The sequence below is a fragment of the Phacochoerus africanus genome, chromosome 9 (assembly GCF_016906955.1).
Source record: "Phacochoerus africanus isolate WHEZ1 chromosome 9, ROS_Pafr_v1, whole genome shotgun sequence".
Taxonomy (NCBI): Eukaryota; Metazoa; Chordata; class Mammalia; order Artiodactyla; family Suidae; genus Phacochoerus; species Phacochoerus africanus.
Genome location: NC_062552.1, coordinates 45859423 through 45883270, shown reverse-complemented (window position 1 = coordinate 45883270; position 23848 = coordinate 45859423). Strand labels below are relative to the sequence as shown.

The 23848-nt window shown below is 39.8% G+C and overlaps 1 protein-coding gene across 1 annotated transcript in view; it reads right to left on the bottom strand.

Annotated features, from left to right (window-relative positions):
• TFAP2D (transcription factor AP-2 delta) overlaps positions 1-23848 on the bottom strand; it is a 61698-nt gene that overhangs the window by 21245 nt on the left and 16605 nt on the right. The window contains exon 6 of the mRNA XM_047796622.1: positions 4651-4792. Within this exon, the coding sequence (XP_047652578.1) occupies positions 4651-4792 (142 nt within the window). The remainder of the gene's footprint in view (positions 1-4650; positions 4793-23848) is intronic.

Sequence of the window (23848 nt, the reverse complement as noted above, 5' to 3'; positions counted from 1 at the left end):
TTATCAGTAAGGGCATTTTTCTGCTGCTTTTCTTAATTTAAATGATTATGGGAGTCCCCGTCCTGGCTCAGTGGTTAAGGAACCCGACTATTACCCATGAGAACGCCGGTTCGATCCCTGGCCTCACTCAGTGGGTTAAGGATCCAGCGTTGCTGTAGCTGTGGTGTAGGCTGCCAGCTACAGCTCCAATTGGACCCCTAGCTTCGGAACCTCCATATGCTGCGGGTGCAGCCCTAAAAAGACAAAAGACAAAAAAAAAAATGATTTCTGATTATTAGTTTCAGTTTTAATTACTACAGGATTATAGGATAACAAAGCCCTGTAATATGTAGTACAAAAGATATAAATCTGAAGAAACAAAAATATAAAGAAACAGTATTTTTTTTAAACAACAGAACAGTGAATTAACACAAAAGCTGAAGAGTGCAGTCTAGGACTGCCCAGGAGGAATTGCTCAAAAGAATCCATCAGCTAAGTGAAACCACAGCATATACTCAAGGGATAATGTGACAGTGACTAATGACTAGGTTTTTTTGTCTGGACTTACAATGGACAATCGCAAAATGCAATAATGTAGCCCTGACTACAATTATCTATGGAGCCAAAAACAAGTACAGAAAGGTCAGGTGAATGTCCATCCATGGATCAATTCCTAATTCCTAATTCCTAATTCCTCTCCAAAGCATTTGTGTCATGGAGTTCCCGCCGTGGCTCAGTGGAAACGAATCCGACTACGAACCATGAGGTTGCGGGTTCAATCCCTGGCATTGCTCAGTGGGTTAAGGTGTTGCCATGAGCTGTGGTGTAGGTAGTAGACACGGCTTGGATCCCACGTTGCTGTGGCTCTGGTGTAAGCTGGCAGCTACAGCTCCGATTCGACCCCTAGCCTGGGAACCTCCATATGCCGCAGGAGCGGCCCAAGAAATGGCAAAAAGACAAAAAAAGCAAACAAAACAAAGCAAAAAAAAGCATTTGTGTCATGAACAAAAATATTACCACAAAGTGACAAAGTGTCCTAAAGCACAAATAATGTGTCATTGAGTTAAAAACAGTGGATTCTTATTTATTATTAGGTACCCCAAATTTATCAAATTCTTCCGGAGATCATTTGCGACTTTTTTTTTTGGAGCAATTAGCCTCAGGTTTAATGCCATGTTCAAATTTTGTGTCATTTCACAGAATTTGCCTTATTCATTTTGAACACAAGTGAAAGTCAAAGAGGATCAGAGGGAGAGGAAGAAACAAACAAGAGACAAACAGTTAAGTCCTTATCTCCTCTAAATCGACCAGGACCCTCCATATGCCCATGCTGATGTGTTGGTTGAGTCTCAGATATAGTACCTAAACACATGTTAACAACTGCATGATGTATGTCCATTGAGAATATTTGATCTGAGCTTCTCACTATTTCTGTTCTGAGTTAGACTTAGTTGGCTGACTTGAAGATGCACTGCCCTTTTTTTGTTCCTTTGTGTTTTAGCATAGGGAAGTTTCCCTACAGCATAGGGAAGTCCCTGCAGCATAGGGAAGTTTGTAGGCTAGGGGTCGAATTAGAGCTGCAACTGCCGGCTGATGCCACAGCCACAGCTACACAAGATCTGAGCCACATCTACGACTTACACTACAGCTCATGGCAATGCCAGATCATTTATCCACTGAGCAAGGCCAGGGATCAAACTCACATCCTCACGGATACTAGTCAGGTTTGTAACTTGCTGAGCTACAGTGGGAACTCCTGCATTGCCTAATTTTAATTAACTAGTAGCAACTTTAAGTGTTGATGTCATTTGGCAGGATATCATTATCTGTTGCTTCATGTTATTTAATAGTTAGATATATTGATATCTTTGTTTTTATAACATGACTGAATTTTAAAATATAGACTCGATAAAATTTTTCAGACTAGCAATATGAATTATTATGTGGTAGGTCAATACAATGGGTATTACAAAGGAATACTGGAGGTGTTTAAAGACTAGTCTTTTGGAGTTTCCCCGTGGCTCAGTGGGTTAAGGTTCTGGTGTTGCCGCTGCTGGGGCACTGATGTACTGCTGTAGTTTGGGATTGATCCCTGATCTGAGAACCTCCACATGTGTCAAGCACAGCCGTAAGTAAGTAAGTAAGTAAATAAATAAATAAATCTAGTCTTTCAATTTTCTATCCGAATAAAATATATAAAAAAATAAAATGAAGGTTGAAATGTCACTGTAGTTCTTATGTTAGAACGTGGGGATTTTTTTTGATAACTGACTAAATTAAGTTATGAGTTGGAAAATCAACTCCCTTACTATATAAAAAATAGAGAAAGTTACAGCAAACAAAGTTGAGGAAGAAATAAGGAAAAGGCAAGTGTGGAAAAATTTAACTTATGCTAAACAATTCAACTATACCACACACGAAACTGTATCAGAAGAAGTTTCAGTATTTTCAATCTTTGATAGTTGATTCTTCTGCTTAACTCACTTAGGACAGCCTCCGGATTTAAAAACAGATGACAATTTTGTAGATTTCCCTAAGGCAAGTATCATCATCATCTCATTATGACAGTTACGGAGTTATTATTTTTATGCTTAGTTTCATTCTTATTTACATTTTTATTTGTGAAGTTTCAATAAGAAATACTCTCATTCCTCCAAACAAAATGTCACAATATGAATTATGTAACACAAGATGAACTTTGATGAATCATAAATTCTAACTTTATCACTTACGTCATCATCCTTAAGGACAGCATATTTTAGCTGATGTCTGAATTTAAAGTTCTCTTTCTCTTTTTGACTATTAATGTTATGGTAACAGTTAAAACTTGCTAACTATTCTGTTTTAATCCAATGTAGTTCAAGTGTTAATCATAGGTAGTTTTAAATTCAGAGAAGAGGTATACATGCATGTTTCAGAAATCAAATCTGATGGTACTGTTTTGATTTCAAAAACTGTCAAACTAGTTTCTATTCTTCCTCTTAAATAATGGCCTAATTACATCAAAATATCTGGTTAATCAAAAAGCATTAGGAATAAAGAAGAATTAGGAACCTAATGGCACTTAATTAGTGAGCCCTTCATACAACTGTATGGTTGGTAATATAATTAAATACAACCGCATCTATTATTCACAGAGGTGAAAAAGACATACGTAAGCCAACGTGCCGATGCAGTTGGATGCAGTTCAGCAAGGGGATCTCTCATCTAAGGAATTTTGAATATTGTATGTATTTTGATACAACTGTCACAGTCTTTTGAACAAAGGTGAACTGATTAGAGTGTAATGAATAACCATGTAGGCTACCTAATTTCAGCTCTGAGTATTTTCATTGAAAAGGGCCAATGTTTTACCACTGGGAAAATTAGAAACTACACGGAATACACGTTGGATCCTTTCATTTGTTACAGAAAGACATGTTACTCCTACACATCTCTTAATTTATGTGTATTGATGACTGCTTGTATTGAGTATGTTTACGATGACCTCAAAGCCTCTGATTCTTTAATTCTTATTTCACATCATCTAATAAAAAGATGGAATGACTATATATAATCACAAAGACAAAGCATTGAGTCTGTCTCCTAATGTCCAGATGTTTATGGCCGATTTAGTCTTACATAAAATAAGATAATTGGAGTGAATTCAGTTGTTGCTTAACATTCAACAGTCGGCAAATATCTTTATTTTTGTCACATTCCGCAAACACTTTTAAGATCTTTATCCTCATTTATTTATTTTATTTATTTTAGTGTTTTAAGATCTTTATCATTTATTTATTTATGTATTTTATCATTTATTTATTTATTTATTTTTATCTTTTATTTATTTATCATTTATTTATTTATTTTAGTGTTTTAAGATCTTTATCCTCATTTATTAAGGCACAGTGAGTGACTAAGACCAAATTACATAGAAGCCAACCAGCCTATTTGCCTACAATCTGTATCTCATGAACATGTTTTTTTTCCTACTAGTTCCTGTTATTCTTTTTTTGTTTGGTTGTTATTGTTGTTTTGGTTTTTGGCTTTTTTTGGCCGTGCCCACGGGCATGCAGAAGCTCCCAGGCCAGGGATCAAACTCCAGCCACAGGAGTTCCTACTGTGGCTCAGTGGGTTAAGAACCCCACTTGTTTCTGTGAGGATGCAAGTTCAATCCCTGGCCTTGCTCAATGCGTTAAGGATCCAGCATTGCTGCAAGCTGCGGCATAGGTCACAGATGAGGCTTGGATCTGGTGTTGCCATAGCTGAGGTGTAGGCTTGTAGGTGTGGCTCCAATTCAACCCCTAGCCTGGGAACTTCCATATCCTGCAGGCAAAGCCATAAAAAGAAAAAATAAGAAACAAACAAAAAAAACCCGAGCCACAGCAGTGATGATGCTGGATCCTTAACCCGCTACACCATGGGAAAACTCCATGCATGTTCCTGGTATTCTGAAGAAGTTTTCTAGAACTTTCGTCAGTGTCCAAGGTAGCTCCATCATGAACACAGTTTGCAAATCTCGCAATGGGCTCAATATTGGGGGTGGTCCTTCTTTAGCACATCTAGCTGCTAGTGTGTGAGATCCCCTGGTTTTATAAAATGAGTGCTTTCTAGACTGTTTTCTCTCATTCAAAAGAAATGTAAAAACAGGATAAAGGTACATAGAGGCTTCCCCATCATTCAGCTTACTTGGTGGCTAGGATCATCTTTTTTCTTGCTGTCTGTTCTTTCTGTTCCATATGTTGTCTGGCAAGATGCTCTCCTACTGCTTTGGCTGGAAACTCTGTTTCACAAGTGTAGCCAAAATCTCGAGCCAAGTGCAAAGCCTCCCCTGTTGGCAGACAATAAAAGTCAGTTTCTTGCTAATGTCCAAGCTCAACAAGAGAAACACCTATTTCTTCAGGCCTCCTTCCTGGCTGTGGTCAGATGGATCATTTCTCCTACTCACTCCAAACAATCCAAGGGAATGGAACTTTGGGGGTGGGGTCGAGTGGGGTGGGGAATGTGGAGAAACTTACCAGGCATGAAAATGTGGAAACTTGGGGTGGGTGGGGTGGGAGGAACCAGAACCACAGTCTAGGAGTTTTGACTCCCCTTGAGGTTCTGGGGAGACCAGACCGACATCTGAGATGCTACACATTAACGCCCTGGGGAAAAAGCTCCATGGACATTTTGTTGCCGCCCAACCTACAACCTCATCTCAATATATCCAAAATATTCAGATCTCTTTTCCACGAGACCAATCAAAACACTGGCAAAAGGTTCAAATAATTTTTCAAAGAAGATGGAACACTTTGGAAAAGGGCATAATTGCACTATATCAATTTCATAACATTATGTTGCTAAAGAGACTCTATTGCATAGTTAGAGTCCTAGCATCATCAGGCTTTATGGAGGGCCTCTGGACCTTTGAGCACTATGTACAATGCTTCTTATGTATATCATAAAAAATCCAGTGCTTCTTAAATCCAATATAATGACTAACTTTTGTTCTTTCAGAAAATCTGAAGCCCAAGTAAATTTTTATTATTTTTTTTGGAATTTTTAGGGCCGTACCTATGGCATATGGAGGTTCCCAGGCTAGGGGTCAAATTGGAGCTGTAGCCGCCGGCCTATGCCACAGCCATAGCAATGCAGGATCCGAGTCGCATACACCACAGCTCAGGGCAATGCCAGATCCTTAACCCACTGAATGAGGCCGGGGATTGAACCCACAACCTCATGGTTCCTAGTTGAATTCATTTCTGCTGTGCCACGATGGAAACTCCCAAGCCCACGTAAACTTTTAAGAAATAAGGTAAAAATGACTTACTGGCAAAGTAAGATTTGGCCATGGACTTCAGTTTGGAAAACAACAGTATTTTTCAAGCTCAATCAAGCCACATCTTCCTTGACCAGGAAAACTTTAGAAATGCAAGCTCTCACTACGTGTATATTAAGTACAGATGTTGTTCGAGGCACAGTGCTAGGGAAGAGTAGAAGGAAATACAAAAGGGCCCCAAAGATGGTCCCTGTTTCTAGGAAAGTGATAAACACATCTATAATGGTAGCCCCAAGCAAGTGATTTATGTCCACTGAGCTAGTAGCACCTTAGAATTTATATTGCATCAATATAAGCCTTATCCCTAATCTGTACGTGTCTATTGACATTACGTTGATATATGACACAAGCTGCTGTATTACAACTGTAAAGGGAATGTTAGAAATAAAATGTGTTACACAAGTTCAAAGGTGGAGAAGGTGGTACTCATGGAAAGGTGACCCAACACCCACATCGTCAATCAAATTTTGCCATGAAGTAATTAAAAATTAGTCAGGCTTGATGACCAAACCACAGGACATTTGTTTGGTGATTGGCCAAAGTAATGCTTTATATTCATAGAATAACAGAGTAGTTGATGAATTAATACCAGGAAGAAATAAAAATGGTTAATATTATTATAGAGAAAAAGTTTATAGATAAATATACAAAATAGGCTAGTGACCATCAATAAAACTTGCCCCTAGTAAAGACACTATTTTTTCTCTAGAAAAAAAATATTAATCTTTCAGATTAGGAAACTCATAGTTATAAAAAATGACCAAAAATTATCAACAATAGAAAATAGGAAAACATTTTAGGATAGTATAGAGCTGAAAAAATATAACCCTGAGAGTTTTTCCCTTAAATTTTTCTTGACTACCTTGCCTTTTTTAGAACTAAAAATCCTAAGGAAAGAAAAGTAACTAATGAAGTTCAATATTTGTTTATAGTTTCCTTTTCCTAAAAGCTTTTATCTCAAAGGTTTTCCCAGATATGTAATAAGAAGGAGGAGTTCCCTGGTGGCCTAGGGATTACAGATTCAGTGTTGTCACTGTTGTGCTGGGTTCAATCCTTGGCCCAGGAGCTTCCGAATGCTGCAGGCACAGCTAAGAAGGCGAAGAAGAAGAAGAAGGAGAAGACATAAGACTAAGAAACCCTTAATGATGATTTATTTATACGATTTATGTCCACTGAGCTAGTAGGAACTGGTAGGGTTCTCGTCCTTGTTTATTTGACAAAAAGGCACATTTAGGCTGTGGAAAGCTCCACTGTAACTATGCATCTACTAGTTAATATTCTTGACTTGAAGTTTCAATGTGTACAAATATTAACCAAGCATCAAAATTAGACTCTTGCATTTATACAAGTGTTTAATTTCTATTTATGTTACTATGAAACACTAAGGTCCTAATTCATCTTTTTCATCCATTCCCCGAGTCTTTAACAGCTTTTTCATTCCCCAAGAGTGAGAAGCCCCGTTCTAGGCCTTAGAAGAATATAGTTTAATATAAAAATGACAATGTGGTAAATGTATTAGATCAGATAATGTGTTTTTTTTTCTTTTTTCTTTTTTTTTTTTTTTAGGGCCACATCCCCAACATGTGGAAGTTTCTAGGCTGGGGGTCAAATCAGAGCTGTAGCCACAGCAACGCAGGATCCAAGCTGCATCTGCGACCTACACCACAGCTCATGGCAACACTGGATCCCTAACCCACTGAACGAAGTCAGGGATCTAACCCATGTCCTCATGGATACTAGTCTGGGTTCATTACCGCTGAGCCCTAATGAAAACTCCAGGTCAGATGTTTTGTGAACTATCTGATCATGATTCTCCTCCCAGCTTGTTTCAAAGCTGCAGCAAAACTTGAGTTAAGATTTTAATATTCATGTGGTAGAACACATAGTTTTTCCTCCATTTTAAACAGAAGGATGATAAAACTGGATGAAAAGGTTCTCTATATCCATTAGTCTGGGTAGTGCTAATTACTGGACGGTCACAGTTTGGGATAAAGCTTGAATGTACAAGCAATAGTTTTTAAAATTAATGTATAGTTGATTTACAATGCTGTGCTAATTTCTGCTGTATAGCAAAGTGATTCACTCAGTCATACACACACACACACACACACACATATATATACTTTATTCTTTTTTAAAATATTATTTTCCATCATGGTCTCTCCCAGGCGATTGGATGTAGTTCCTTGTGCTGTACAGCAGGACCTCATTGTTTATCCATTCTAAATGTAACAGTTTGCATCCACTAACCCCAAACTCCCAGTCCATCCTACTCTTTCTCCCCTCCCCCTTCAGGCAAAATTTTTAAAGCACTCATTACCAGCAGCTCATCATGCTAACCAATTAGGAAAGAAAAAGTGTGCTTATTTGGCAGAAGAAATGGCATAAAGACTTTTTGTGTGTGTGTGTGTGTCTTTTCTAGGGCCGCTCCCATGGGCATATGGAGGTTCCCAGGCTAGGGGGTCGAATCGGAGCTGTAGCCGCCGGCCTACACCAGAGCCACAGCAACATAGGATCCAAGCCGCGTCTGCAACCTATGCTACAGCTCACGGCAACGCCGGATCCTTAATCCACTGAGCAAGGCCAGGGACCAAACCAGCAACCTCATGGTTCCTAGTTGGATTCGTTAACCACTGTGCCACGACGGGAACTCTGACTTTTTTTTTTCAAAGAGCCGTTGGTGATGCCATGTATGATGGTTAGTCTTGCTGAGAAAGTGAGAAAAGGGAAAAAAATTTCAAATTGGAGGTAAAAAGTCTTAAATTTTGACCCATCGAAGAGTGGTTATAGCACCTGACCAAAGGATAAACTCATATGAACTCTTTTTTTTTTTTTTTTGTCTTTTTAGGGCCGCACCCACAGCATATGGAGGTTCCCAGGCTAGGGGTTAAATCAGAGCTGCAGCTGCCAGTCTACACCACAGCCACAGCAATGCAGGATCAGAGATGCATATGTGACCTATACCACAGCTCACAGCAACACCAGATCCTTAACCCACTGAGTGAGGCCAGGATTGAACCTGCATCCTCATAGATGCTAGTCAGATTCGTTTCTGCTGAGCCACGACGGAAACTCCTCATGTGAACTCTTGACTCAGAATGTCATTTTTGTACAGTAAGTAGAGTTATGTACACTGATATATCTTCATATTGCAATAATCAAGAGAAATAAATATTTCAATAAACATTTAAGACTATTATATATACATACATTTTATGAATATTATATTGAATATTCATATATATGAAAAAGATATATATTATATACATATATATATTTTTCCTCTACTGTTTGGGCAATAGTAGGAGAAATGCAGCAGTGCAAACAGGAGGATGGCAGCACGCCTCAAATTTTGTGCTAAAACCTGATTCTTGAGGATCTGGCCCATTTTATGCAAAGCTCTCACCGTGTGGTAGTTTTAAAAACAGTTTGAATGGAACAGCTGCTATTTACATTTGCACTGACAGTCAGATCCTTCCTTCCCTTAGCTCTGTTTACTGCTTTCTCCTGTTTGCGATGTAACATTGTTACTGGATGTATAGCGATGCTACATCGAAAGAAGTGGCAAGTGAAGACACTCTGATGCGTAGTTAAAATGTGCCACAAAAGCTTTGTGTGTGAGGACCCAAGAGTGAATGCATACATGGATCCAGGAATTAAAAGACACATGCTATTCAGAAATAAGAACAAACCTATAGTTAAACCCTACACAGCAGCTATCTTAAGAGTCAAAAGGTTAAAGGAAAAACAGACATTTTTGGATTAGAAAGGCATGAAAATAAGACTCGAGAGGATTTGACTGATGGGTGAAAATAGAGATTTACGTGCTTGTCTGTCTCTGAGCGGGTGAAGTGCCCATGTGAACAGCAAGAAGGTGCAGTCACCTGGGGGTGACAGAATGATCCAGGTGGGGCTAGATCCCAGACAGCAAACCCGGCTGCTGTCACCTCATTTCTGTAGGGGATGAGAGAGAATCCCCTGTGGCAGAAGTTGTTTTTCAGAAGGGATTTGAGCTCTTCCTTTATGTCAGTGCATTCTGCCACCTGACAAACCAGTACCTCCTTACCTCTCATGGAAGCAACACACTAACTTTGGCAAGTGTGTCTGCTGTATTTCATGTCATTTCAAGAACTGCTATTTTAGAAGTAGGATGCATGGATGTTGAGGGACAGTGCGAGTGCTTGAACAGAATATTCTAAGTGCAAGGCTTGAGGCACTCTATGTCAAGTAGTGCCACCCCCTTCCAAAACAAGGGAGACCACTAAGAAATATTCAATGTTTTTGGATACTAACAGCAACGGTTGATGATTCATATTGAGGAACTCTCTCAAAAAGCTGGCACAAGCCAAGTTATAGGACATGGCAAGAACATAGAGAATTTCCTCCCTGGTTTCACAGCATTCATTTATCACACTCAAAAGCAAAAAAGTGAAAAATAAAGGGTAAATATTAGGAAAAATTTAAATGGCAATTATGGATGTCGCCCAGCAATGGGAAATGAATGGAAAAATGTTTTCTGAGGAAAGTGGATTGCTCATTTTACCAGGATTCCCACATTATTGTACGCAAAGCAGATCTAAATGCATTTTTTTTGGTCTTTTTTGTTGTTGTTGTTGTTGTTGCTATTTCTTGGGCCGCTCCCGCGGCATATGGAGGTTCCCAGGCTAGGGGTTCAATCGGAGCTGTAGCCACCGGCCTACGCCAGAGCCACAGCAATGCGGGATCCGAGCCGCGTCTGCGAACTACACCACAGCTCACGGCAACGCCGGATCGTTAACCCACTGAGCAAGGGCAGGGACCGAACCCGCAATCTCATGGTTCCTAGTCGGATTTGTTAACCACTAGCGCCACGACGGGAACTCCCATTTTTTTTTTTTTTCTAAATGCATTTTTAAATAGAAATAAACTCAACTGACTTCAACCTTTTATCCAATCACTAAGGATTTTTTTCTTCCTTTTAAAATGATTGTATTTTAGAAGAAAATGTACTTTAGGCAACTATAAATCAACATCTAAAACTCATTTGTACTAAAGGATACTCCTGCATTGTTATTCACGAGCTAATTCTCACCAACTGTCACTAATTACATTGCCTTAGAAACAATTTAGGTTTAACTTCTTATTGCAGTACCCAGTATTATTAAATAAAAGCAATAATTCATATGTGTTAAATTCTAGTCACGTATCTGTGATTTCAATTTTAACAGCATGTATGGAAAACAGCACATTTACATCTATTTCTGGGATTATTCTGAGAAGTACCTATTAGAAAGCAAATATGAGAATATTTTCCAATCTAGATATTACATTAAATAAGTTATCTGATAATATCAAGCTGCAGAACAAGGAAAGATTTCATGTGTCAGTTTTAAGATTCCAGAAGTATTCTAAAGGAATGCACTCTGTAATGCTATGTATCATACAATCTATGTTATAGATAAGTACCTTAGGATGTGGTAGTTTCTCTATTTAATGATTTTATTTACATACCAACACCTTGTTCTTCAAAATGACAGTTTTGTTCCAAATTCCATATTCCATAGTGAGTATAGCACCTGATTCATAATGGCTCCTTAATAAACATTTGTTAAGTGGAAAAAGCTTTCAAGTATTTTACTGGTTAATTACACCAATAGTCTTGTGACTATGAAAAGGCATCCCTTTCAAAGACTATAGTGAAAAACTAGAGCAAAAGGGAATCACTAGAAAGAATGAAATATGAAAGACGCATAAAGCATATCATTATATCAGTGAAGCCCTTTATAAAATAGATTATACTTGAAGAAAGTGTTTTTCTTCCTTTCTTCCCTCCTTCATTCCTTTGTCCCTTCCTTCCTATCTCTTCTTTCTTTCTTTCTTTCTTTCTTCTTTCTTTCTTTCTTTCTTTCTTTCTTTCTTTCTTTCTTCCTTCCTTCCTTCCTTCCTTCCTTCCTTCCTTCCTTCCTTCCTTCCTTCCTTCCGTTCTTATTTTTTTCTGAGTTGCACCTATGGCATTTAGAAGTTCCCAGGCCGGGGACTGAATCCAAACCACAGCTGTGACCTATGAAACAGCTGTGGTAATGCCAGGTCCTTAACCTGCTGCCCCACTCAGTCCTTGCTATTCGCATAACCTGAGGGTTTAATATATCTGTACACCCACACATACACATCTGGATTTCACCCCACGTCAATTCATGTCTGGACCAAGGGCACCTGCATTTTTTTTTTTTTTTTGGAAAGCCCCTGCTATAATCTCAAGCCAAGGTTGAGAACCACTGCCCTAGGATGAAAGGAAAACATTCTGTGGGAACAAACTCTGTACCTTTCCCCAAACAAAGATTCTGTGGCTTATACAAAGGAAAGCAGTCACTGGGGAGGTGGGATTAATATTAAACTGTAAAGACTTCTGTTTATCTAGATTCCTCATACTGAGTTCTGCCTTATTCGGCTGATATAGCATACCCTCTAGAAACAAAAATAGCTATGTGGAGAGGGAGGTAGAGACAGAATTGTTAGGGGAACAAAGTCCTCAGTCTATTAAAAAAAGTACGTTTAATCAAGGAGATTTAGTGTAAGAGAAACCTTGCTTTTCATACTGGTAGGAGAAAATGGATTATCAATAAGAGGTGTTGCAACAACACCAGGCTGGCCCCCAGGAAACAACCAAATAAATCTGGATCTACATTATACATCCAACAACAATGAAAAGTCCAGAATAGATGAAAGATTTTTTTTTTTTTTTTTGCCATTTCTTGGGCCGCTCCTGCGGCACATGGAGATTCCCAGGCTAGGGGTCCAATCAGAGCTATAGCCACTGGCCTATGCCAGAGCCACGGCAACACAGGATCCGAGCCGCATCTGCAACCTACACCACAGCTCACGGCAACGCCGGATCGTTAACCCACTGAGCAAGGGCAGGGATCGAACCCGAAACCTCATGGTTCCTAGTCGGATTTGTTAACCACTGCACCATGACGGGAACTCCCAGAATAGATGAAAGATTTAAATATAAAATATAGATCTACAAAGTATTTAGAAGATAGCACGGGAAAATATTTTATAATCTTGGAATAAAAAAGGACCTTAAAAATAAGAAAAGCTAAAAGCCATGGCATACAATATATGCGAAGTATGACAATATTAATATGGAAATGTTCTGCATGACATAGGTCTGAATGAATAAGTAACCAAACAAAAAACTTGTAATAGCAAACAGACAAACCAAAGCTGGGGTGGAGAGGCTTTGCAACTTGTATCAGAGACATAGAGCCTGTTTTCCTTACATGTAATGAGCATTTACAAATGAATGAGAAAAATGTCAAAAATTACCTTATAAGTACAAAGTAAGTAATCAGAGAGAAAAGCTCATAAACTTCTTCTAAGAATATACATAATAGAGGTAGTCTTTTTTTTAATGGTTGCACCTGCAGCACATGGAAGTTTCCAGGCCAAGGACTGAATCTGAGTCACAGGAGCAGCAAGGCTGGATCCTTTAACCCATTGTGTGGGGGATGGAAAACCCAGGCCCCTGCAGCAACATAGGCTGCTGCAGTCAGATTCTTATAACCTGGAGTTCCACAGCAGGAACTCCAAGGTAGTCTATTTTTTCCAATCGAATTAGCAAAGATTGAAAAATTGATAGTACCCTGCTTGAGTGAGAGTACAGGGAGGTAATATTATATTAATGCTTCTTACCCCCACTGATGATAAAATTACAAATTAACAACCATGGTGGAGAACAATCTTCCGATAATCTGCTAAAATTACAGATGCAAGTATCTTTTAACCCTGCAATACATTCTTAGGAGTTTATTGAATAGATGTACTTGCATATCTGGAGGATTATTCACATAAGTGTAAAGTTGCTCATTGTAATAGCCAGAGATGAAGAACATCTAAATGAAGTTCCCGTCGTGGTTCAGTGGAAACGAATCTGAGTAGTATCCATGAGAACACAGGTTCAATTCCTGGCCTCACTCAGCAGGTTAAGGATCCGGCCTTGCCGCGAGCTATGGTGTAGGCTGAAGATGTTTTGGCTCGGATCCCGAGTTGCTGGGACTGTGGTGTAAGCCGGCGGCTGCAGCTCCAATTCTCCCCCTGGCCTGGGAACCTCCACATGCTGTGGGTGCAGCCCTAAAAAGACCAAAAAAAAAAAAAAAAAAAAAGAAAACCAAATGATATTTAGTAAAGCACTGGTTTAACTAAATTATGAAGCACTGAATACTGTGAGTGTTTAAATGAATAACTTGTAAAAACTGAAAATAAAAAAACACTGATAGGTGTGAAAAAAATGTGTAGAACCATGTGTATAAAATGCTATAATTTTTTAAATGAAAACTAAAACTATGCATACACATATATATCCTTGGAAGGAACTAGAGAAACCAGTAACATCTGTTTCTTCCGGGAGGGGAACTAAATGGGGAATAAAGTGAAAAGGAGGTATTTTACTATATACCTTTTTCTAGCATTTGAATTTTTACCATCTGTATAAATTATCTACTTAAAATTATATTAATTAAAAAGAAAAACTACTCTCTGACCCAGTTCTTAAGAAGATTTCATTCTAAACTCTAATATTTGTTGTAAGTTAAAACCTGCGCAATTCCAAAACTTCCCATTGCTATTTGGTAGGAGTTAGACATCACTGGGAATAATTACTGTCTGTAATTTTCTTAGAATATCTACAGATTTGGACAAATGTAAATAGTGGGAGAAGGCAGAAACTGAGTGTTTGAAAAACACATCCATTGGCACGAGCTTTGAAAGAGAGAATAATGGAAAAAAGGACTCCAGAGATATGCCTTCAAGGGAACTTCATAACTCGTGCAAGTAAGCAGTAAGCTGGACCAAAGGGGCGAGGACAGAACTGAGCCAAACAGGCTTTGATACATTTACCTTTTTGTGCCAGAACAAGAGGAGGAATCTGAGGACACCACAGGCACAGAGTCAGACACAAAGGCATGTGTGTAATAGCTATTTTCTCTACCCCTACTTGTAAACATCTTTCCCCTTGAAAATGAATGAAATCCTAAGATGCAGGTCAGGGAAGTACTGTTGAGAAGTAAACAAATGATTTAAGAAGATGTCCTCTGAGGCGTTCCTGTTGTGGCGCAGTGGAAATGAATCCGACTAGGAACCGTGAGGTTTCAGGTTCGAGCGGGTTAAGGATTCGGCGTTGCCAGGAGCTGTGGTGTAGGTCGCAGATGCGGTCGGATCCCGTGTTGCTGCGGCTGTGGTGTGGGCCGGCAGCTACAGCTCCAATTAGACCCCTAGCCTGGGAACCTCCACATCCTGGGGGTGCGGCCCTAAAAAGACAAAAACACAAAAGGAAATGCCTTAAGATTTGTTTGTGATGATTGTTGCACTCCTATAAATGTAATAAAATTCATTCATAAAAAAAGATGTGCTCTGAGATGATGTATTTTGTCCATAACATTGTAAGATGCTAAGACCAAGTATTGAAAATTCTTTTTTTTTTTGTCTTTTTGTGTTTTCAAGGGCTGCTCCCAAGGCATAAGGAAGTTCTCAGGCTAGGGGTCTAATTGGAGCTGTAGCTGCAGCTTTGGGCCTACACCACAGCCACAGCAACGTGGGATCTGAGCTGCATCTGTGACCCACACCACAGCTCACAGCCACACCAGATCCTTAACCCACTGAGCAAGGCCAGGAATCAAACCTGCAACCTCATGGTTCCTAGTGGGACTCATTAACCACTGAGCCATGATGGGAACTCCATAGGTATTGAAAATTCTGCTGAACATTAGTTCTCAGACACTAGACCACAGTATTGAATTATCTAATTATCACTTATCAAAGCAGTCTCTCTGAAAAAGAAACTTAGAATAAGAAACTTACAGATAGGACAATACCTATTAGTCTGAAAAGAAAGTTGTTTTCCAAGAAAGACTTAAAATGACTAACACAGACTGCACTAGTATTTAGCATCTAATTCCACTGGCAGCTCTGAAATGCAAAACTGAGAAGCTCTGAGAAGAGTTTGTCAAGACCAGAGAGTTTGTGTGTGAAAGAGAATACTGGGCTTTTCTAGGTCATTGTCTTACTAAAGTGAGCACCAATTAGAACTTTTATGACAAAGGGTCAGCTTACAAATTTTGATATCATATACCGTTTTAGCAGAAAGCTGGAAACCTTTATCCCATAGGAGGGACTCATGTGGAAATGTGACAACTGGAATGACTGGTGCAGGAGTTACATTGGCAAGATGGTGCTTTCAGACCTACAATTGTGCCATGAGTCCCTGGAGGTCAGCCCATAAAAACTCACTGTAGTACCTGCCTGAAGACAATGGGACTATCAGCTTTATCCTGAATCTCGAGAGAAGAGCAAATATTGCTGAGCATGCCCTGTGCCTGTATTATCACTGATGCTTGGCCAAAGGATCTTGGTGTTTGAATCCTATAAGCCTCAAGTAGTGAACAATAAATGCCTCTTCCTAAATTAAAAAGCCATGGATTAATCACACCAAGAAAACTTGCTCCCTTTATCTCCTTTATAGTACAGAGTTCACTGTCAAGTTCTTTTCCTTGCTTCCCAGGAATGCAATCATACGGGCCCAGGATTAAAAACAAGGGGGAATTAGCACTGAGGGAGAGCATTCTTTCCTCCTGCCTTTGGTTGCTGTGGCGGAAGTGGAAAGAAAAGATTTTGTAGGCTAGTCTTATAACTAACTAACTGAATTGGCACCCTTTTGGAAGTATAAGAGACACTATCAATAATTATTCCAGAAAAAAGGAAAGAACCAAGATTTAATGTTATCCTTTGAGGGATTAAGTGGCAGCAGATGGTCCATCAGGATGTCCAAAAAACGTATACTAGTGCATGTTAGAAAGCTCACCAAGGAATTCCCATTGTGGCTCAGGGGTTAACAAACCTGCCTAGTATCCATGAGGACTCATGTTAGATCCCTGGCCTTGCTCAGTGGGTTAAGGATTCAGCATTGCTGTGGCTGTGGTGCAGGCTGGCAGCTATAGCTCCAATTCGATCCCTAGCCTGGGAACCTCCATATTACACAGGTGTGGCCCTAAAAAGACAAAAAGACAAAAAAAAAAGAGAAAAAAGAAAAAAAGAGAAAGAAAGAAAGCTCACCAAATTTGACCAGGATTCTTAGCAGTATGGGATGTCCAATCCATGGTGAAAAACTGGCTCAAAGAATTAATAACTTCTTTCTACTCCTCAGTTATACTGTTATAACTATAATTATAAATATATAGGTAAAGTCAGAAGATGTTTAGCAATGCAACTGTTCATAATTCATATGCCACTAATATACATCTGAGTGAAAAATTCAGGGGGGTGTTGCAAACCAGAAGACCTGGGTTCACCTCCTTGCTGCTCCCATGATCCTGTGCAACATGGCTAATCCCACTGGGCCTTAGTTTTCTCACGTGAGAATAATGATAACTAAAATGTAGTGACACCAGAGTTCCCATTATGGATCAGCAGTAATGAACCCAACTAGCATCCATGAGGATTTGGGTTCTATCCAGGATCCGGCGTTGCCGTGAGCTGTGGTGTAGACTGGCAGCTGCAGCTCCGATTTGACGCCTAGTCTGGGAAGTTCCATATGCTGCACCTGCGGCCCTAAAAAGATTTTTAAAAAATATATATATAAATAAATATATATATATTTTGACACCATCTTTATGCCAAGTACCCTGTGAACTGCTTTATAAACATGCTGATTTAACTCCCCAAACAATCTTATAAGAAGGATACTCTTATGAATACCCCTTTATAGATGACACTGATGTCAAAGAGGCTGTGTGTGTCTTGCCAGAGTTGTGTGCCAGCACATGGCTGGCAAGTGGTAGAAGTGGGTTGAAATGAGATTATTTGACTCGAAAAGCACACTCTGAACCATGTGTGACCTAGTGCCTTGGACTGTTCAATCTTCCATTTCCCTCCAGAGCTAGAGTTTTATGATTCTGAGTAAATTCTACTATTAAGTAACACTGTTTAGGGAGAAAGAAACAAGAGGACAAGTACTAGTATTTTTTTTAAGTGCCTCTGTGCCACAGGGTGTTAAGTATTTAAACTACTGAAGGTAATTTATTCCACAAGACACCCTAGGCAGATGCTGTGGCAGAATTGAATGCGTGCTGGACCATCAAAGATTCGTCCTTTCTCAGAGTTCCCGCCATAGCTCTGTGGTAATGAACCCAACTAGTATCCGTGAGGATGTGGGTTGGATCCCTGGCCCCGATCAGTGGATTAAGGATCTGGCGTTGCTGTGAGCTGTGGTGTAGGTCGCAGATGTGGCTTGGATCCCCCTGCGTCGCTGTGGCTGGGGTGTAGGTCAGCAGCAGCAGCTCCAATTTGATTCCTAGCCTGGGAACTTCCACATGCTGCCGGTGCGGCCCTAAAAAGCAAAACATAAAAAATAAAAAAAAGTAATAATTTGTCCTTTCTTTTCTCCTATGGAGCTTTTGCTGAGAAGATTCTGCCCAGCTGGACACTTTGTTTTCTGGAATGCCCCACCCTCCACCTCTGGCATTAGGTGTGGCCATGTGACTAGTTGTCATGGAGTGTGGACTGTAGCAACCTGGGGCACTTCCTGGCCAAGTGGGTGAGAAGCCATGTACTTTCACCTTCATGTCTCTCCTTATCATGAGCTGAGTCCATAGGATTCCCAGGACTTAGAGGAGGGCTGAGCTTAGGACTCTGGTCCTGGAAGGAGATCATGGGAGGAAGGAAGGGGCCTGGAGAGGAACCCCCATGTCAGACTGTCAAGAGGGGGAAACAGGCTGCTACTGTCTGAAGCCACTGAGCATTTGGAAATCACCTGTTACACCAGCCAGCATTACCCCAAACCATTGCAGCTATTATGATCTTTATCTGTAAATTGGGAAAACGAAGCTTGATCAGGTTAAGCAACCTGCTGAAAGTCAGACAAAGTGTCAAACGTGGTGGAGGTGGTGTTATGAGGCCAGGGGATGAGGTAAGAAGTGAAAGGCAGGGTCTGGGAGCTTATATTAACCAATAGCAAGAGCCAACTAAAGAAGGAAGCAACCGTGAAAATGGGTTTAGAATTGAACTGAGTGAATGGAGATTCTACATGATATCCGTAAATGGTCCCCTTTCTCTTGCTGATGTGTATCTACAGCCTTCACTGCCTCATGCTGTTTTTTTAATTTATTTTTTTATTCAAAGTATAGTTGATTTACAATGTTGCGCCCATTTCTGCTATATGGCAAAGTGATCCAGTCATATCTATATAAATTCCTTTTCTTATATTATCTTCCCTCATGGCTTATCCCAAGAGATTGGATAGAATTCCCCGTGCTGTACAGTAGGACCTCATTGCTTATCCATTAGAAATGTAATAGTTTGCATCACTAACCGCAAACTCCCCATCCATCCCATCCCTCCCCCCTCCCCCGTGGCAACCACAAATCTATTCTCTACATCTGTGAGTCTGTTTCTGCTTTTTATATGGGTTCATTTGTGCCATATTTTAGATTTCACATATAAGTGATATAATATGGAATTTACTTTTTAAATATATATATATTTGTATATATATATATATATTAGTTGGGTACAAGAAGTTGTACTATTAATTATATATTTAAACTCCATTAAATGAAGACATATTAGTAAAAAGTGTGTATTGATCTAGTATTACATTCAGGGGACCCTGGATTCAAATAAACATATCTTATTGTAGGTCAAATATATCTGTGCTCTGTGGACCAAAAAAAAAAAAAAAAAAGCCTCTATTCTAAATATGTGCCTTACTAAAATGTTCACTTTTCAAACAGCTTTGTCAGGTGAAAAGAAGTCAGTCAGTCTTGAGTTCTTCATCCCATTGATTACGAGGGGTAGTGATATTCGTAACAGAAATGTTGTGTTTTATTCAAATATATTATAAATTTAATATAAATTTATAAAAAAAGACAAAAAAAGACAAATATATTATAAATTTAATATAAATTTATAAAAAAAAGACAAAAAAATCCCAGCAATGGCAAGGTTGTGTTCAAATCATCCCCAGAAAGGACCAGAGACAAGTAGTATAAAGCCGTAGAAGGCTGACCTTTAGGAGATTTATTTCTAAGTGTGGAGGATCAGGAATGCCCATCAGATACTACTTATCTTGTTCTTGAGTGCAGTACCAAATGGGGAAGGGAATGTGACTGGACCCCAGCAATGTGCTGGGCTGTCAGGAAGATCAACTTTTTCTAAATGTTGAAAAAAAATGAGTATTCTTTCCCACAAAACCATAGGTTTATAAGAGAGCTGATGGACTTTTTTTTTTTTTTTTTGTCTTTTTGCCTTTTCTAGGGCCACTCCCGCGGCATATGGAGGTTCCCAGGCTAGGGGTCAAATCAGAGCTGTAGCCGCCAGCCTACGCCAGAGCCACAGCAACACAGGATCTGAGCCACATCTGTGACCTGCACCACAGCTCACGGCAATGCCGGATCCTTAACCCACTGAGCGAGGCCAGGGATCAAACCCGCAACCTCATGGTTCCTAGTTGGATTCGTTAACCACTGTGCCACGACGGGAACCCCTGATGGACTATTTTCAACTACTAGAAATCTTGTTTTGAATTCCTGGGGAAAAAAAATTAATCTAAAATGTCACTGGCTCCTGCAAAAATGTTGGACTGACAGGCGCAAAAAAATATTACCCGAAGACATGATCAATTCAAGGTCTAGGAATACAAACTGTTAAATATGGTATAGTTTTAATTTATAAGCCAAAATTGTACAAGCAAAACAAACCTGATGTAACTGAATCAAGCCCAGGTTAGCACAAAAAGGACTGAGATCCCCAAGTGCTGAAGAGAAGCATCAACTATTTCAGTCTCCCAAGAGGTTGATAAACCTGAGTTGGGTCACCATTGTTCTGTATACAACGAGCATCACCCACCAGAGTCCAAAAACTGTGAGCTAATCCAGGACATGGCATCTCACTGGCTGGAATGGAGCTGTTAGTTGTTACCACCAGCCCACCTGAAATGTGGGAATAAAAACAGACCTTGACAGTGAAACTGCTCTTATTGTCATCCAGGGTTAACATGAAGCCTATTTTAATTTAAATGGGATATTCTTGTTCTTTGTATTGTCCTCCTGACCTAAGACAGCTTGGAATTTTTTATTTTTTACAATTTGTTTTTCTTTTTAGTTCTGCACTCTTGGCTACAGTTGCCAGCCTACACCACAGCCACAGCAACGCCAGATCCGAGCCTCATCTGTGACCTACACCACAGCTCATGACAACTCCGGATCCTTAATCCGATGAGCGAGGCCAGGGCTCAAACCTACACCCTCATGGTTCCTGGTCAGATTTGTTTCTGCCATGACAGGAATTCTATGCTTGGAGTTTTTAAACTGTGGGTCATGAACCATGACTCCACAGTGAGTCTTGAAATAAACTTGGCTTACAATCAGCATTTAAAAGTAGTGGGTAGAGTTCCCTTCATGGTTCAGTGGAAATGAATTTGACTAGCATCTATGAGGATACCCCCTAGCCTTGCTCAGTGGGTTAAGGATCAGGATTTGCCGTGGGAGCTGTGGCATAGATTTTGATGTAGAGTGCAGCTCAGATCTGGCATTGCTGTGGCTGTGGCTGGCGTAGACCAGTGGCTACAGCTCCAATTGGACCCCTAACCTGGGAACCTCCATATGCTGTGGGTACGGCCCTAAAAAGACCAAAAAAAAGTAGTGGGTTTACAAGCAGCATCATGAAAGAATACGAAAATAGGAAATAGAATAAGAATGTTGTAGAACGAACACATTGCCATGAAACTTAAAAAGTGTATGTGTGTGTGTGTGTGTGCGCGCGCGTGCACGCGCGCGCGCAAAAGAGTAAGACAGCAAGAGCAAGAATGAGATTGAGAGAGAGAGAGAGAAAGAAGGCATTTGAGGATCATAATGTAATACATGGAGCCTTAAGGGATGCAAAAAATCCTTCACCCCCACATCTCATTTTCTCAGTTCCATCAGAATGCCTGAAATTCAATAATAAAATACTTATTTCTGCACATCATGAGTATTTTGGGGATTTCAAAAGAATCCAACTAAAGTCAGGTGTTTCTGGGAAGAATAAAGTCTTGTTTCATCAGCCAAGGCTGATGTGACTCTTCTGTGAGCAGAGGCCAGAGGACGAGAACACAAGTTAGGTGCTTCTGGGATAGGAGAGCTTTCTGGGACAGTCGATGGCAAGACCATGAGATCGTCCTAGAATTTCATTTATTTAACCTGTATCTGTTCTCTTAGCATCATTGATTCCCACACCAGGTACTCAGCTACCATAACAATCAATAAGAACATACCCTGTAAGAGCTTCTGAGATTTTATTGGCCAGTATATTCACAGACACCTGGGATAAAGGTCTTTCTTAGGGCCTTTACTTTTCACACCAGTTGCAAATTTCAGGAGAAATCACAGTCAGTCTATCCTGGATAGTGAAAAGTATCTCAAGGAACATTGAAATCAATGATCCTTATACCTCATCAGACATCTGTGGTGTTTTTTTTTTTTTTTTAAATGGATTTGCCTGCACCATACCCCCAGAGATTGCATTTCAAGTGCCTTGGGAATGGGACCCATGTTTAATAAACCTTCTCAGTGGATTTTACTGTGGAACTGGGTTTGAGAACCACACAATTCCTACCACCCGTATGATTCTTGAATCCACTATTATATTGTGAACATATTTTTGTTCTTTTGTTAAATAGCTATCATTTCAATGACATTTTTACATAACTGAAGCAAGAATCTGTCTCTCTTTAGAATCAACCCATTAGTCATTTTTTCTACTTTTCTCTCCCTTTAGTACCCTTAACCCCTATGGGTCAGCTCCCTTTATGATATGCCAGCTCTCGGTATCAGCACACACAGGTACAACAGCACAAGATGTACAACCTGGAGTTCCCGTCGTGGTGCAGCGGAAACAAATCCGACTGGGAACCATGAAGTTGTGGGTTCCATCCCTGGCCTTACTCAGCGGGTCAAGGATCCAGTGTTGCCATGAGCTGTGGTGTAGGCCGCAGATGCAGCTCAGATCTGATGTTGCTGTGGCTGTGGTGTAGGCCAGCAGCTGTAGCTCCAATTGGATCCCTAGCCTGGGAACCTCCATATGCCTCGACGGGTGCAGCCCTAAAAAGACAAAAAGTGAAAAAAAAAAAGATGTGCACCCTAATAACATTAATACTTATTAAATGTTTATGACCAATAATATTATTGGAGTTGTTATTATTATGACAACTAGGGAGCAAAGCAAAGATACCTCTTAATAGTAACATCACCAAAGCCATTTTTCCAAGAAAAATCTCAAGAACCCACTACTTCTCAGAGTTGTTCAGTAAGTGGTAGGTATTGATAATCTGGAAAAAGGCAAGCTGTTTGCTTTTGTGTGTCACTTACATGTCACCTCCTAGAGTGCATTAGAGTCAAGTGAGAAACCATTGAAGAAAAGTGTCCCAGGTGTGTTCAGGTGAGTCCTGGGCAAAAAGGTTCCTTAATCCATGTTTGAAACAACTGCATTCTAGGTTATGGAAGAACTCTCCTTTGACATTCAAAAGCTCCTCCACAAAGATTAGAATCAGTCTCCAATAATACCTCTTCTTAGAAGACTGAATGAGAATATGTTACATTTAGTTCTTCCAGAAGAAACACAAGGGAAAAGGTAAATCAGGGGAAACAAACAAACAAACAGCCAGGAATACGTTTGCACCAACTGGTTAAACTTAACTTTTCTGTGACTCGGCTTATCCACCCACAGAACCATGGAACTTCACTGTATTTTAAGAACTGTCTATAGGATTAGCACAATGTGCTCAGTATCATGCCTTGATGCTGTGAACCCTTTATAAAGGATTATTAGTTATCCTGTTGATCGTGTTGCCCTGAATAAAAATAAGCTAAGCCAGATTTATCTGACCTCTAAAACAAACCATAATATCAATAATTTCAATATTAATTTTGTTGCTGTTATTTAAGGAACTCTTGAAGTACCTAAATCTTCCATTGCTACCTTCTTCCCTATTACTGCCAAGATAAGTAAATTAAACGATAGTTTATGAATCGATATCTAAGCCTTCTAGGAAGTCTGATT